Raw genomic sequence first — 16,413 nt, 5'->3', positions numbered from 1 at the left:
TTCAGAGCCAGTTGTAGAGTCAGAAAAATGAGGCTTCATCTTTAAAGAATAACCATAGTTGGTGATATCTTGGAGCATTCTCTTCCCCATTAGACAAACAGTGGTAAGAAGTAAGTGATGCAGGCATGAGTGATGAAGGCCTTCCTTGGAAGTTGATAACTCCCTCAGAAAAGGCTTCTTCCTTACTTCCTTTTTATTTAACTTGAAAAATTATTGAATGTCACCAAATTGTTTGGAAGGCAAATCTCTGATGAATAGTAAGTTTCTGGAATGAATAAGTTTTTATTTTAATGGTGAAAGCCAAGATTTTGAGAAATTGCAAGAGAAATTGCAAGTATCTTTAATGTTGCTGAAGTGTGGCTTGGATCTCTGAGGCTGTAACGTTAATCCAGTGAAATGAAGCACACCAAAACCACGCCACACCCTCTGACTGGCAGCTGATCCTTCCACAGCATCAAGGGGAGTTTTTGTTGGCCTCTTGTGAGGGAAACTAACAAAATAATTAGATCTGACTGGGCATTCTGTTTAATGTAGGAGGTCTGTGGTTCCTGCTCTGGGTTAATTAATTCCACACAGAGGAGGTAGGGAGGTAGGTGAGTTCCTTTTTAAAAAAAAAGGTCTGTCATTCATCTACTCACAGTATCAAACCCCAAATCTATCAACCCATGCATCTCTACAGGAAACTTTGCCCTCCAATTAATTTAACGTTCACACTGGGTAGGCTCTCAGAGATTTCCAGGGTTGATAGAGAATAGCTTTTCTTAAAAGTTTATGGGACTTCCCTGGAGGTCCAGTTGTTAAGACTGCGCTTCCACTGCAGGGAGTGCACGTTTGATCCCTGGTCAGGGAACTAAGATCCTGCATGCTGCGAGGCGGGGCCAAAAAAAAAGTTTACATCTGCAGGGCTCATTGGAGGAGGAGAGGAGGAAAATAGGAGGAGTCCCCATCCTCAGGAAGATTGAAGTCGAACTGGAAGCAACGGCTGTACCTCCTTACAAAGCTTTCTTGCTAAGGTAGGTCGGGGTCAACTGCAACTAGTGATACTCAACATGGGTCTCAATGAGGGTGAGGAATAGAGCTTTGGTCTGGTAGGTTTTAGAGGAATCGCTCAAAAGGAAGCAAAAACTCAGAATTGACTCCCTTGTACTATGCACATCTCTCACTGTAACCATCCTCTCCCTTCATTCCCTCTTTTTGCCCCATTTGGTAAATATATTTGCAGCTGTAGAGCTTCTTTGAAACTCCTAGAAGATCCACAAGTAGGTTGGTTGCTGTGTATTGCTCCTGACCCAAGAGCAGACAGCATGTCTACAAGAGTCAGTTTCACATCTCGCCCTGGGGAGTTAGTGACTGATGTGGAGGCAGGCCTTTAGGAAGTTTAGACTACTTTTCCAAACTGATCTGTTGCCGCCTCTCAAACACAAGAGTCAAGCAACCAGGCGGTTTTCAGAAGCTTGGGCCACTCCCCTACCTCTACCCTCAGTGGTCAAAAAGGAAAGTTTTTTGCCTTGCTGTTCATAGGGCAGGGGTTATGTGGTTATTTAAGGCTTAGTCCAATTCTGGGAAGTTCCCATAGATGTAAATCTGAGATCAGGTTAACGGGCTTTTTGAAAAAGAAGTGTTACCAATTCGAAGCAATGAGAGAAATGGAAATAGGTCTTGTTTCCCATTCTTTTGCCCGAATGAATGCTTGTTCTTTTCAGCTCATAGGAAGGTCCTGAGCCACGGAAGGTAAATAAGACCAGTCTTCTGTCCTACCCAAATTTCCCACTCAGCTTGGACGTACCTGTGGGTGGAAGTGTGAATTGTGCAGCTTCAAAGACAAACTGAGAAGACAGCTTCTGCTCTTTTGCAGCTAGTGAAGAAAGGTTTGAACTTTTTCTTCAAGTTGGATGCAGTGAGGAGTTACTTGGCATCATTGCTGCCACCACACCGACACTAATGATGCTGAGTTCAGGATCCAAAGAGGCCAGAAAGGTTAGCTTCCTGGGATAGGGTGTGCATCTACAGGGATTGCTTGCTGTAATGAGCAATAATCACTTCTTTCTGGGGCTGGAGGGTGTACAATTTCAGAGGACGGACAGAGCTGGGAAATGTGCCGTGGCAAAGGCAGGCTGGGTGTGGAAGTCCACTCCTGACGTTCATAGCCAAGTGCAGAAGGCCTTAAAAAATCCACTCTTCCTTCCACACCCAGCCTTTGCCCTCTCCCCCTGCTTCCACTTCGGAAAGTCTGAAGCATGCTTGGAAAGCTGTTTTCTGCTTTCTTCTTTCTTCCTCCCCCTTTCTGAGCTCCCAGCTGCTCAACCTCTTGCGTAACTGTGAGAGAGCACTGAGTTTGTTGATGGGCTCCAGATGTGGAGCGGGGTGGGGATGGTAGGTCTGAAGTCCCCTGAGTGCTCTAAGTGTGGGAACATAGGGCCCCGACACAGCAGGAGCGAGGACACATTGCACAGAACCTTTATCATGGGGTCAGCTGACCGCTGGGCTGGGAGGACAGAGAGTAGTTGGGTGATGTTTCAACCCCCTGCCTCAGCATCAGCCGCCTCCGTGGCAGCCTTGATTATTCCCTGAAATTCCTCCTGACCAAGACGGTAAGGAAGAGCTGGAATTGTGAAACAGAGTTATGTGAAAAGTCTTTGCGGTACCCCAATCTGAGCCTCTTCCCTCAAACTCTGGGTCTTGGCACATAAGATACAACAAGTTTGGGGTTTGTTTCATTTTCTTTCTTTTCTTTTTTAAACAGAATAGCCTGAAAATTACTGTTGTGATCTGCCTCATAAAAAGGTGGTCAGAGTTAAAATACTTTTATGAGCCTCAAACAGTGTGAAGAAAGAAAGAATAAGAGGCTTCCACCCCCAACACCGCTCCTCCACCCCAGGCCAAATCCTGGGGCTTCCTGGTGCCCACAGCACATGCTGAAGCCTGATAGTTTGACCTCTATTAGCTAGAGCAGGTAGCTGCAGAGAGCGTCCCACCCCCTCCTGCTTCTAGTCCGGTCAGCTCCAGCCTCCAGACATGGGGGGTCCCCCTGCTAATGCTGGCCCTGTCAATGAGTGACCAAAGATTCCTGCAGTTCAACCTTCTGCTGTTCCTGGGTTAGGCAGGGAGGGTACATACTAAAGTCACTGAATCAGAGCAAGATTTGTCCATCCCAAAGAGGACAAATTATTTTCTGCTATCCTTCCCTCACTGGAATTTATGCCAGCCTTGGGGGATTTCTCCTTCCTCTCCTTCAGGGAGGAAGAGTCTCAGGGGTCCCTCCAGTGCTGGTTAAAGAGGTCCAGTCTAGCTGCGTTCAGCTCCCTAGGGCCTCCCCTGTCAGTCTCCTGGGGCGAGAGCTGGCTTTGCAAGGTAAGGATCCTCTGTCAGCTTGGATTTCGGGTGGCGAGAATGACTTTCAACCAGGCTCAGTTTCTAGGCTTCACCTTAGGTTTTCGGTGCCCCCCTCTTCTTCCTTATTAACCCCTCGCTCGCTCCTACAGAGACCCAGACTGCTGTAGGATGGTGTGCTCAACAGTAAACCTACAGCTTGTCTCCCGAGTGTAATCCTGCAGGTTGTGGTGAGGGTGGAGCTACACGGGGTAAGACGATAATTCCATTCAGCTTTCCTGTGCTTTACAGTTTGCATGGCACTTTACCATGCCTCCGTATACCTATCCTTAGAAAAACCTGTGACACCCTATATGCAGAGTTATCCACCCCATTTACAGGTCGTCATGGTGGAGGGGCTTGGAGTAGGATGAGAAGGGGCAACAGAGAGTAGACCTGGATACCCTCAACAGATATTTGGAGGTGATGAGAATATGTTGCAGGGCTGCGACCATGAAGTTCATTGGGAGCTCATGGAGGATTCAGGCACCTAAAGTGAGAAAAAAAAAAAGGTGGGGGGGTTGTTTAGAGAAAAACTGTCAAAAACACCCTCTCAGAAGAGCCTTAAAGCCTAGGGGTGGAGGGTGGTCTAGGAGAGTCCGAAGGGGAGGGTGAGTGGGGATAGGGGTGTGTACGTGGTGGTGGTAGTGGAGAGCCCAGCTGCAGAGAGATGAACAAAGCGGGCGCTGTGCAGGCCGGGGGTGGGGGGGAGGTGCTGCTATGGGAAAGGGTGGGTGGGGGGATCTTGGGCTCCGGTCCCACAAGGGCGTCTCCTCCGGCTGGCCTGGCGGACGGGACGGGGGACGGGGGCGGGGACTAGCGGGGGGGTGGGGTAGGGAGGCGGGACCCGCTCGCTCTCCTCCTACTCAGCGGGCTCCCAGGGAAAAGCAAGAGTGTCCTTCTCAGCCTGGGGCCGCGGCGGCCGAGCCAGGCGAAGGAACCAGTGTCCCCCTTTCCCCCCGAGGTAAGAACGCTCTCCCCCACTACGCCTGCGGGTCCTGCTAGCTGCGCGGCTGGGACTGGATAAGAGGAAGTCCCAGGGACCTGGAGGGAGCCCTCAGATCAGCTCTGGGCTGGAAGAGCCCGGAAGAAACCGGTAGGGGAGGAGGGGGTCCACAGGTGAGTGCGTGGGGGCGCGAGAGGCTTTGTGCGGAGTGGGCTCCGCTGCTTTCCCGAGAGCTGCTTGCTCCTGCCCTCCCGAGCCGCCGCCCGCGCCGCCGCCAGAGGGGGCCCTTGCGCTCTCCCCCCGGGGGGAACGCGGATCCTTGTCCCAAGACCCTCCTTCGGGCACCCAGACATCTGGGCGACACTCGGGAGGTCTCGTCCGCCTGCTCCCCACACCTCCCCTCTCTCGCCGACAGAAGGACTGAGAGCCCTGCACCAGGACCGGAGGTGTCTCCCGGGGCATCTCAGCTCCAGTCCCGGGCCGGGCCGCCTTGGCGGACAGGAAAGGGCTGCGGAGTCCGGCTTGGAAGCAGTGGTGTCCGGGAGGGACTCTTGCGTGTGTTCAGGAGATGGGTGGCACATCTGAGGCTTCCCCGGCCCTCTCCAAGACCCCGCGTCTTTAGGGGTCTGGGAGGCCAGAGGGGGGAAGCTGGGGGCAGTGAGTCTCCGCTCTTGCCACGCCCGCACGGTCCATATTCGAATCCCTTGCGGAGTTCCCTGGTGCCGGGGCTGAGCCAGGTCCTCCGGGCTCCTCCGGGATACGGAAGCGCGGGCGCCCGGGGGCGGCGGGGGGCTGGGGCAGCTGGGTGGCCGAGGCGCCCGCGGACGCTTCCGCCGAGGCGGGCAAGAGGGGAGCCTGGGCCGGGAGACCGAGCGGTCCGACGGGGGACCCAGGGCGCCGGGGCGGGGCTGCATACTGGGCCCGTTAGCTCAGCCGTCCCGGAGTCTGACTCATCGAACCGGTCACACACAAAGCCAACCTCCCCACCACGTCAGGCATCCCACGCGCAGACACACTCGGCGCCCCACCCGGCGTCACCCACGCACCCTTCCCACCGCACACGCCACGCGGACAGCTGCGTCTCTCTCCGCCGTGACAAGTGTGGGACCCAGCGTACACCTAGGACTCCACACACACGCCAAGCACCCGCAGCCCTCCCAGGAAGCCCACATTCACACCTGCGGCCCCTAGCGCTCACGCCCTTCCCCGGGCCCACGCACCCCGACACACGCGGCCCCGCCGTTCACACACACCCATCACGCACTCAGTCCTCACACAGGCCGACTGTTACACACTCACCCCCCCCCCCACACACAAATGCTGCACACGCGGCCCCCCTCCCGCCGCCGCCCGCGGGGAGCCGGCGGTGTCTGGGGGCCGCCCCTTTCGCCCGCCGGGCAAACAAGCGGCCCCTTCTCCCCGCCCGGCCAAAGAAAGGCCGCTTGTCCAGCGTCAGCGGCGGGCGGGGCGGCCCGGCAGGCGGCCCAACACTGCGGCCTTGTCCCACCTGGCGGCCCTGGGGAGGGCGGCGAGGGGCAGCAGGGAGCCCTCCGTGCGGAAACCCAACTCAGTCCCCCGGCCTCCCCGGCCTCGGAGAGCCGCCCTTTTCCGGCACCCCACCTCCACCCCGCACACAAGTAAAATCACACCCCTGAACTACACTCTCGCCTTGTCCCGCCGCCTCCTCCAGCCCCGGCTGCCCGCCTACGGTCTCTCCCCACTCCTGGGTCCCCCGGCCTGCCCTCCGGCCCCCTCTTTTACTCCAGGGCCCCGCCTCCCACCACACCCCCGGTCTCCCCCTCCACGGCCCTGGGTACCTTCGACTGCTCCCCCGGTCCGTCACCCCCTTTCCTTGAGGACTTCTCTGTCCCCAGTCTCCCCCATCTCCTTCGTTCCCCAGTCCCTCTACCTTTCCGTCCCCGTCTCCCCCCACCTCTGCGTCCCCTGGACTCTATCCGGTTTCCCACCTCCTTCCCCTCCTCCCCATCCTCTGCCCTCAGTCTTCCCTCCCCAGCCCTCCTTTTCCCTCATCCCTCAGTCTCCCTCTTTATTTCCCTCCAAATCCCTTCGTCTTCCCACCCGCCCCGTCCCTCCGCAGACCCCTCGTTTTCCTTCTCCCGAAGTTCCCTTCGTCCCTGGCTTTCCCCCACGCCCTCCCCCGCCCTCGCCCGGCTCCGGCGCCCCGCCCGCTGGGCTCCCAGCCTCAGTTTCCTTCCCTTCCCGGCTCCTTCCTCCGCCGGCGGCCCTTCCTCGAGGGCGGATGTGCGCCGGACGGGCGAAGGCGGTGGCGGCGGGTCGAGAGGATCCCAGCTCTAACCCCGGAGGCCTCGGGCCACAGCCATGCGACGCCCAGGACGAGGCCTGGGCTGGCCGCCGGGGCCACAGGTGAGGCCGGAGCGGAAGCACCCGTGCGGGGGCTCCGCCGGGACCGCTTTCGCTCCGGGGCCAGCCTCGGACCTTTCTTCTGGTGCCTAATTTGGAGTCTGGACTTCCTCCAGTGCCTGTCGGTTCCAGACCTTTCCGGCCGCTCCCTGGGCCCCCACCGCCCTGGCTAAGGTGCCGAGACCCCCGAAGCGGTGACTCTGGGCGCCCCACGAGGCGCAGAGAGCTGGGGACCGGGTAGGGCTGCTGATCCCCCGTGGCCTGGATGCCCGGGCGTTCGCGCTGGGCCGAGAGGCCGGAGGGGCCGGAGCGGGGTCACCTGCCGGAGCTCCGGCGTCGCCCCACAAGGGGCCCTCCAGACACCCAGGCCTCTGCCACCCTGAGCCCGAGGAGGAGCTTGGGCATCTCTGCTCGCGGCGCAGGAGGGCTACTGAGAGCCGAGGCAGACCGCGGCGCTTCCCCCAGTCCCTCCTTCCCGAGAGCTGGACTCGCACCGCAGGGGCCTTTTTTTGGCAGCGGGCGGGGCGGGGTTTCCCAAAGCGGCCGCGGAGGCCGGGCTGGGCGAGCGGGGTGGGTAATTACAGCCCCCGGGTAGTGGGCAGCCCGGTGGGACGGGAGCAGGTCGGCCGGTGGGAGGCGCCCCGGAGCAGCCCGCTTGGCACTCCCTGCCGGGGGTGGGGTGGGAGGAGAAGGCGCCCCCGCCCCGACCCGTCCCCCACGCCCCCCACCCCGTGGCTGCTCTCCCGGCCGCTGCGCAGCCCCTGGGTCAGAGCGCCGCCCGCGTGCTGGGACGCGCCGGTCTGGTGTACCTTTCCACTTCACCTGGATTAGGTTTCGGAGCTGGGGCCACAGCCCCGCGCCTCCCAATCTCTACATCTTTTCTTATCTTCTCTGTCTCTCCCTACACCTCTCTCCTTATCTCTCCTTCTTCTTTCACCTCCTTATTCCCTTCTCTCCTCCCCTCCAATCACTCTTGTTCCCCATCAACCTCATTCCTTTACAATCTTTATCTGCACTTGAAATCCTTGGTGTAAATAAAAGAGCACACCCACTGCCACCTCACAGAGTGATAATGACAACTTGACAGATGAAGAAACTGAAGCCCAGATAGGTGAAGTGACTTGTTCGAGATCATGAAGCTCATACTGATAACTGGCATGTTTATAGTGCTTTGCACTTCACAGTGTCATTTCATATAATACCTGAATCTCCAGACAATCATCTTTAAAAAAAAAAAAAACCTAATAGTTTTATTGAGGTATGATGTTCATACCATAAAATTCACTTAATTTCAATGTACATTCAGTGATTTTTAGTATATTTACAGATCTGTGCAACCGTCATCACAAGTAAGTTTTAGAACATTTCTATCACCCCCCTCAAATCTGCCCACTTATGGTCACTCCCTGTTTCACCCCTAGCCCCAGGCAAGTAGTGGGTGTTTTTTCTTTAAATCATTATTCCAGTTTTATAGAGAATGATCTGACACTCAGAGAAGTTAAGTAACTTGCCCAAGATCTCTCAGCTAATAAATAATAAAGTCAGGATTAAAATTTAGGCTCTAAAAAATAAAATAAAATAAAATAAAATTTAAAGCTCTTGTACCCCAGTCTAAAGCTCTTTCCACTAAGTGATGATGCCTTTCTTTCACCATTGTTTATCGTTTTGTTTTTCTTACTCCCTCTTTTATATAAACTCTCCATCCCCAACCCACTCTCTTGCCTCTCCTCCCTCAGAGAATGCTGAGGGATTTCCCTGAGTACAGCAGTCTCTGTCCCTGGAAATTCTTCCCCCTGGCCAGGTCTCCTGGGGAGGTGCCAGGCCACCTTGAGCTTTGGTGTAGGTTAATGGCCTTTGCCTTCCCTCTTCCCAGGCAGACTTGGGGCGGGCCCCAGGCCCTGTTCCAGCCTCTCTTCCGCCAGCTTGGGTGGAAATGGTGACGGAGACGATGCAGTCCAGGTCCGGAAGGGTGGAAGCTGGGAGGGTAAAATTAGTAACTACGGCTAAGGCCTTTGGGCCCCACTGCCAGGGTCAGACATTACTTGGAATGCTGGCTCCTCCCCCGACTTCTTCTCCAAGTCCCTTGGAAGATGGCTGGAAGAGAAAGTGGAGGGGCACCCTGCTTTCCTATGTCTCCCTCCCTACATTCAGTTACACTCTTTTCAGCTTCCCCAGAAACATTGTTCAGCAGCAGATGAACCTTAGCAAGTTGGCCAAGGATGGGCATGTAGGTACATATTAGTACACAAAGGTCCTTCCTCAGAGTTTGCAGGTACCAAAACTGTGAGCCAGGGAGAAAGGGTTGAGTGAGGAAGAGTTCAGGTTCTGGCTCTGGAATCTATCAGTATTTTACCTCTGGTTCTAAGGACCTCAGCTTCCTACAGCACCAAATCAGGTGAAGATCCCCAGAGTCCTATATTCCCAGTGCTAGTCACCATGGAGGGTTTCTATTTTTTTGCTGACTGTTTGGGGGTAAGATTGCTTTCTGGGGAAGAGAGGGTGCAGGAATTGAGACAAAGAGATGGCAGGAATAGTTGTTTTTCCCGTGTATCTCCTTTAAGAAAACATCCTTCTGAGACCCCTGGGAAAAGAGACAAAGGGAGAAGAAGGAGAGGGAAAGGCTGTGGGAGGGAGCTCCTGCTCAGCCCTGCCACCCACCTGGGGCCCCCTGTCTACCAGTGTCCCTGGAGGGGCTTCCTTGGACTTGCTTCTCCCGCTAAGGTAGATTTCCCCCACCCTGCTTACGGCTCCAGTTGTGTGAGGGTCCTCAGCTGTCAAGGCCTGAGCCCTGGGTGTCAGAGGCAAGAAAGTACAGCAGTACAGGTTGGGCCCTATAGGACTTTTTGGGCTTCCTGTGTGTGGCAAGGGCCAGGACCGGTGTGGTGTGGTATCCACGCCACAGCTGAAGATGTGGCATCGCCTTCCCCCAGGAAGCTCCTGAGCTGCCTCGACTTCTCCCTCAGCAGGAGCATGCTGGAAACCACGGTGACACGGGCCTGCGCCTTCCCTGAGAACCTTGCTACAGAGCCTACTCCTTGCCCTTTTCTACCCTGGCCTCCCCACCTCACCTGTTTTCTGCTGTGTCCGCAGGAGCTCTGGAGCCCCAGGACAATGGACACGATCAATAGGAACCAAGTGGGCCCTGGAAGCAAGACCCCAGCTATGGTGCAGGTGAGTGTGGTTGGGGGCGGGGCAAGCGGGCTGTTGGTGAGGATGAGCTGACTCCTCTACCTACCTGTGGTCCCAGCCCAAGGATGACAGTGGTACTACCTCTGCTCTTCCCCAGGTCCCAAGCCTATTAACAGCTAAGTCTTTAGCTGAATTAGGTTAATTGGTTCACCCAGAAAATACCCTTTGAAAGTCAGGAAGTGTTTTACAGATTGACCCTGAGCTGTATCTCTCTCCTCGATCCAGGCCCTGCCCTCTCTTGTAATTTAGTTTAACAGGGGCAAACAATGGCCAAGTGGATTGCCACGGACAGGTCTACAGGGACAAGTCTTGATCGGTCCCCTCTACCAGTACCCCCTCCTCTTACCAAGCACTTCCCCACTCCCCTTTCTCCTGTTTCTGTCCTAACAGACAAAAGGGCAGTTAAACCAAGACTTGAGATAAATCCAGTGGGACGAGTTAGTGGCCTAGATTCAGATCTAATTACAATTTAGTGGAATACTGCTCTGTGCAAGATTTTGCACTACACCCTCAGAGCCCTTTGGAGAGCGCAGGTGCTGGAGAGAGTGCTGGTGTGAGGACGGGGACTAGGGTGGTAAGGTGCCGGCCAGGAGTCTCAGGATGCTCCTCCCCCACCTCCACTACCTGCAGAAAGGACCCTTGGACCTGATCGAAACAGGCAAAGGGCTGAAAGTGCAAACGGACAAACCCCATCTGGTGAGCCTGGGCAGTGGGCGGCTCAGCACGGCCATCACTCTTCTGCCGCTGGAGGAAGGTGAGTCTGGGGGGCATCTGACCTGCCACCCCTCCATCCCCGTAGACATTCCTGCCCTGGGATCCTGGCATGTGCTGGGGCCCTCTTGATACCTGCTGGCAGTGTTCACCTCCCCCAGATGGGAGGCTGTGCCACCTACCCCACCAGTTTGCTTCCCTTGTCTCTGCCTGCCCAGACTAATCTGGCTCCGTGACTGGGATTAAAGGTCAGCTTAGAAATCCGGAGGAGGGCACTGAAACAGGAGAGCACATGGCCCTTGGCAACCGCTGTGGCCAAGAAGAAAGGGGGCGCCCTCCAGGGCAGTGCCTGACATGGGAGAAGGTGCTGGTGGAGATGGAGAGATGGCAGTGGGGGCAGACCTCCTAGTTAGGCCCTGGCACAGCCCCTTCCACCTTGCGGCTTCTGCCCTTCCTCTCTGCTCTCGAGGTTGCACTTGTTGCCTGGGTGATACTACATTCCCCACATTCTCCAAATACCGGTCCCAGGGGCTCTGCCAGGGGGAGGGGCTGTGTCTGCGGAAGCCCGGGGAGAGTTGAACTGAAGAGAGGGGAGTGAGGGAGGGCAAGGGTTGCAGGTGGCAGAAGGGAGGGAGAGAAGAAGGAGGCTGAGAGAGTTTGAGGAAAAGATGGGGGAGAATGGGGAAGGAGAAAAAGGTCTTAGGGAGGGAGGACTGGGTGGACAAAGGGAAGGTCTGCAGAAAAGTCCCCCTTCCCTACTCTATCTGTGGATCCACTGTGCCCTTCGGGCCTTCATCTCTGGGTCTGAGAAGAGCTTCTACCCCTTACTGTCTCGACCAGGCTCAGGGGTCCCAAAGATGTGGCCCGTGATTCTCCCTGGAGTAGGAGGTGGCAGTAGATTTCCAGTGTGGCCCTCCTTGCCCCTCTCTGCCAGCTCAGCCTGGACTACCCCTCTGACTCAGTTTGCCTCCTGTCTTCAGGGAGGACAGTGATTGGCTCTGCAGCCAGGGACATCTCACTGCAGGGTCCAGGCCTGGCTCCAGAGCACTGCTACATCGAGAACCTGCGGGGCACCCTCACCCTCTACCCCTGCGGCAATGCCTGCACTATTGATGGGCTCCTGGTCCGGCAGCCCACCCGACTCACTCAGGGTAAGTTCTGACAGCCCGGAACCTAGGGAGCTGTTTAAAAGCTTGTGCATGACAGGTGCAGGGGAAGCCTGCTGTGTTGGTTGCCATGGTAACCGCCTGAGTGGCCAAGTTGGGGGTGGGGTGCTCAGGTGCATCTGGATCGGGTGCATTTCGAAACCCCTCCAGCATCCAGACTTGTCTTCAACCTGCTTTTCTCTGGTCACCCCCACCCTGCCACCGTGGGGAGAGAAGAGGGCCTGCTTCCTGCTCTCAGAGGGCATGGGGAGTGGTGCAGTGGTCACTCGTGGTCGTTAGGGGAGAGCAGTTGGAGCAGCAGCGAGGGGAAAGTGGCACATGGCTCCATGGTGCCAGGAGGGAGTTGTTCTGAAAGGCTGTTGAGGCTGGGGAGCTGCTGAGGACAATGGCGATGGGACAAGGGCAAAATCTGATGGCAGAATCTGAGGACACGCTCACTCCTGTTAAAACACTGTTGACAGTAGCTTTTGGGTCATGAATATGGTTACCACCCTGTTTCCCAAAGCAACAGGCCATTCTGTTGTGTAAGGGAGCTCTAAAAACTGGGCCTCCGGTTACTATGGTGACCAGGCAGGTAAGGGGTTGGCCAGGTAGCACTCTGATAAACCAGGTGTGTTTGCCCTGGACATCAATGTATAGAGTGAAGCACCGTATTAGGGGGATGACAAAAGTGGATTTGGGTGGGGGGTAGAGGATGGAGCTTTGGACTAAGCCTGGCTCTAAGTAGGAGGACCCGTGTCCTGGCAGTGTTTTCTTGGGACTCTTACCTCCTACTGGCTGGAAGCTCCTTTGTAGTGGAAATCCCACCCACTCCACTGTTTCCCTCTCTCCTTCTCTTCACACCTCTTGGGGTCTCTCCCTTCAGGGCTGACCCAGGAGACCCAACCTTCCTGCCTTTGGGAGTGTCAGGGGGACAACTGACTCCAGGGAGACAGGTCTGCCAGGAGCAGCAGCAGACAGGCCCTCATCTCCTCCAGGGCTTCTCTGACTCCAGATAGAGGAGGAACCCCCATAAATTGAGGCTTTGGCTGTGATGCCATCTGGCTCCTGACCATACTCTTCCATCTCAAAGAGAGCATCTTCCCCAAGATTTGGGTACGTGGAAGTGAGATAGTAGAACAGCAAGGAGAGGCAGAGGCAGAGTTCAAAGAAGGCTGGAGAAAGAGCCCAGCCCCAAATCCCTCACGTTCATGAGCAAGAATTTTCTTCCCCTGTGCGTTGTGAGCAGGGTGGAGGAACCGATGCTCTGTAGGCCTCTCTTGCCTGGTCTTCCCAGGGCAGCATTTAGCTCCCTGAGAAGAGGGAGGGCCTGGGCCAAGATGGAATTCTTAGGCATTTCCTGTGGCCCAAGTGACCCCCAACTCTTGCCCAGGCAAAAGCCCACCCTGCCAACTATGTACCCTCCCACTCTCTCCTGACCCTAAACCCCCTTCCCTTTCGCTCCCTTCCACCCCCATAGCTGCCTTGTCTAGGCTCGCCTGTCTCAGAAGCTTGGCAGCCTGGGGAGGGGTAGGCAGAGGCACAAAGGAACGGGTGTTCTTCTCCCCAGCACTACCCCTCCCCTGGGCTCCAGGAGCTGAGGGTTTCCTTGTCTCATCTCTGGAGCAAGGCACCAAGCCCAGCCCTGCCTGGCCCCACTCCGGACATTCTTGGGAGCGCGTTTCCCTGGAAACTGGGTGGCTCGGGGGTGCATGTGCTATCTCTATGTGTCTGTGTAACTGGAGTGTGTTTATGTATCTCCGGATGTGTTTGTGCCTCTGAGCTTGTGTATCTTTGTGTTTGTGTCTTTCCTTGTGTTTATGGATCAGAGTGTTCAAGTTGGGGGCAGGGGTGAACTCAGGGCTGATGGTAACGAAGTCCGTGTGTGCGCCTGTGAGGATATGAGAACTCACTGGCCACGTGCCTATCTGTGGGCGTATATGCAAGAGGATCATTTTCCCTGTCTTGTTTCCCCGATCCAGCCTTGTAGGGGGGACCCCCCTCTTTGAAAAACAGAGGGCTACCCTAGAAATAACAAGGAGCCCTCTCTGGCTGGGCCGGGCTTTGGATGCATCATTCTGGGCACTGGGCCCAGCCATAGGCAATTGGAGAGGCACACGTCATCACGAGCAGGGTGGCAGTGACAGGCTCTTCCAGCAGGAATATGCCTGGCCAGGGGGTGGGGGGAAGCAGGCAGAAAACAGATGCCAACCTTTAGCTAGAGCTATGGACATGGGGGCCAGGAAGATCCTGCTTTCAGTCCTATCCCCGGGTATCCCGGGACATCCCACGCTGCCCTCTCTCTACAGAACAAGAGGTGGAGCTAGGAAGAGGACCAAGGAAATGAGGAGGAATATCATATCTGGGTCTAGGCTGTCCCGCCCCGAGACCACATCGCCAGACCACATGAAAGATCTGGGAGGGGACCAAGTAGGGAAGGGCCCGGAAAGCCATGAAGCTCAGGGACCAGGCTGTCTAGACAGAAGGTCCTCATCCTCTCCCAGCATTCACTGCCAGCCCTTCGTTGGAGTCTCCTTCACTCCCCAGGCGCCTCCTTGGTGGGCAGGGGCTTCTCTGAGGGCCAGCAGGGAGGCTCCCTGGAATGTGGCTGGCGAGCCAGGATTCCTGAGTTATCCAGCTGCCTCCCTCTGGGATCCAGGACACTGAGCCTCTTCCTCTTCCACACAGCTGTCAGTTATTCCTTCTGTAAAATGGGAGTGACGCCTCCAACTGTCCTCTGTTATAAGACTGATAAAGATCTTGACTAATAAAGCTCAAAGGAAGGAGAGAAAAAGCAAATGCTCCTAGCTCCCCACTTCTTTGTGTCTTCCTCCTGCCCCATTTCTCCCTGGCGGTATCCTCTGTGTCCGTCTGGGTCTGTCCAGCTGGCAGTCACAGTTTCCAGACTGATGAATCACATTTCCTGAGGAGATTTTTTTTTTTTAAACCCTCCCCCTATTTTGCATTTGACCCTATATGGTTTTCCTTTTTCCTTCAGAAGGGGAGTAAGCTGTATGTGAGTATATGAGTGTGCGGGGGCGTGCGCGCGTGCGTGCGTGCGTGCGTGCGTGCGTGTGTGTGTGTGTGTGTGTGTGTGTGTAGTATGGCTGGGTGGGTAGGAGTTCAGTGAGGGTGGAAAAATTGTTTGACTGTTTCTCTAAGGAGGCTGACTTTTGACTTCAGAGTCTCTCTGGGGACTGAGTGAAAGGTTATCTGTGCCTGAGTGAGGGTATAACCAAGAGAGGGGCTGGTGCCTGAGGGGTGGTATGTTTGAGAATAAATGTGTGTGGGAGACAGGACGTGTTTAACTGGGGTGTCTGTGTGATTTAGAGTATGCACGGCCGAGTGGTGTCTGTGTGACTGAGCAGGTGTTGGTGTGTACCTGGGAGAAAGTGTGTGGGGCTACGTGAGCACTGAGCATACAGAAGACGTCTGAGAGAACACAGTGTGTCCCTTAAGGTTCTGGTGTCCAGAGGCCAGTCCCTGGAATGAGAGGAACTTTCTGGGACCCAGGCTGGGTGGTAGGTACTTGGCTGGCCCAGAACCTCAGCCTGGTCCTGGGGGCTCCAGAGGCGGCTGGCACTGTTTGCAGATGGGAAGGGTACCTCCCTGGGGTGAAAGAGCTCTTTACGGGGCTAGCACGACCGGTGGTTGTGGTTGGAAGGAGGTGGGTTGGCTTCTGGAGCCCCAGGGAAGTGGGCTGGCTTGGAAGGGGCAGGGCCTTGGTCCAGTGTGGGTCATGGGGCGAGGTGAACTGCTGGGAGGGTGGGGGTAAGGGGGGCAAAGGAGGAGGTGTTTAGGGTGGAGACAGGGGCCGGGCTCAGTGCTGCGCACACTGCACACAGCACTGCCTTGGCCTGCACTTGTCAGGGTGGCAGACTGAGGGCCAGAGCTGGACCCAGTGACTTAGCTGGATTCCCAGGAGTTTCACTCTTCTCTCTAATATATGGAGCCATGGACTGTCAGAGCTTAACCTCTGCTGTCATCAAGCCAGCCTCCTCACTCTGTTGATAAGGAACCCGAGGCCAGAGGGTGTGACTGGCCCAAAGTGACCAGCCAGGGGCTGGGCCGGCCCCCTCCTAGGCCTCTGGTGGCTTCTGGCCACAGAGGGGTCTCAGTGAGACCCCAGTTCCCCTTACTTCTGCCTCCTGGCTCTTCACCCTCTGGCCTTTGTATCTACCTCTCACCTGTCCTTCTCTCTGTCATCTCCCTGGAACCTTTCCTCCTTGCCCCACTTCTACTCCTGACCCGGGCTCAGGACTTCTGAGCTGGCTCCCTCCCCGCATCTCCCCCGCCCCGCCCCGCCCCGCCCCGCCCTCTCCATCCCGCTCCCCTCTCCTCTCCTCTCCTCTCCTCTCCTCTCCTCTCCTCCATCACTTCCTCTTCCCCTCCTCCTCTCCTTTGTCCCTCCCTCCCGGGCTCCCTTCCCCCGCCGCCAGTGGCCGGCCCGCCCCTCCCCGGGCATTGGTGGCTGCTCGCTGCCTCGCCGCTCGCTGCTCCGAGCCCGGAGCCGGCGGCGCGGGAGGTCGGCCCGCCTCTCCAAAGGCCCGGGGCGGGCCGGGGACCTGGAAGGCTCGAGCTAGCAGGGGCGAGCGGTCCGGAGGTCCGGATTCGGTGGTGAGTCCTCAGCCCCCGGCGGCCGCAGCCCCGGCAGCAGGGCGCGGAGCAGCT

The 16,413-nt window shown here is 56.5% G+C and overlaps 1 protein-coding gene across 3 annotated transcripts in view; it reads left to right on the top strand.

Annotated features, from left to right (window-relative positions):
- The first annotated feature begins 4,251 nt into the window (after positions 1-4,251).
- The window catches only part of PHLDB1 (pleckstrin homology like domain family B member 1), a 45,445-nt gene continuing 33,283 nt past the window's right edge, over positions 4,252-16,413 (top strand). For all 3 annotated transcript variants that reach the window (XM_060017845.1, XM_060017844.1, XM_060017843.1), the window contains exons 1-4: positions 4,252-4,333; positions 9,788-9,868; positions 10,517-10,640; positions 11,578-11,748. In XM_060017845.1, the coding sequence (XP_059873828.1) occupies positions 9,809-9,868; positions 10,517-10,640; positions 11,578-11,748 (355 nt within the window). In that variant the 5' untranslated portion in view covers positions 4,252-4,333; positions 9,788-9,808. The remainder of the gene's footprint in view (positions 4,334-9,787; positions 9,869-10,516; positions 10,641-11,577; positions 11,749-16,413) is intronic.

This window comes from Delphinus delphis, chromosome 8 (assembly GCF_949987515.2).
Source record: "Delphinus delphis chromosome 8, mDelDel1.2, whole genome shotgun sequence".
NCBI lineage: Eukaryota > Metazoa > Chordata > Mammalia > Artiodactyla > Delphinidae > Delphinus > Delphinus delphis.
The sequence above is the reverse complement of the archived record's forward strand: the minus strand, read 5'-3'. Positions and strand labels throughout refer to the sequence as shown.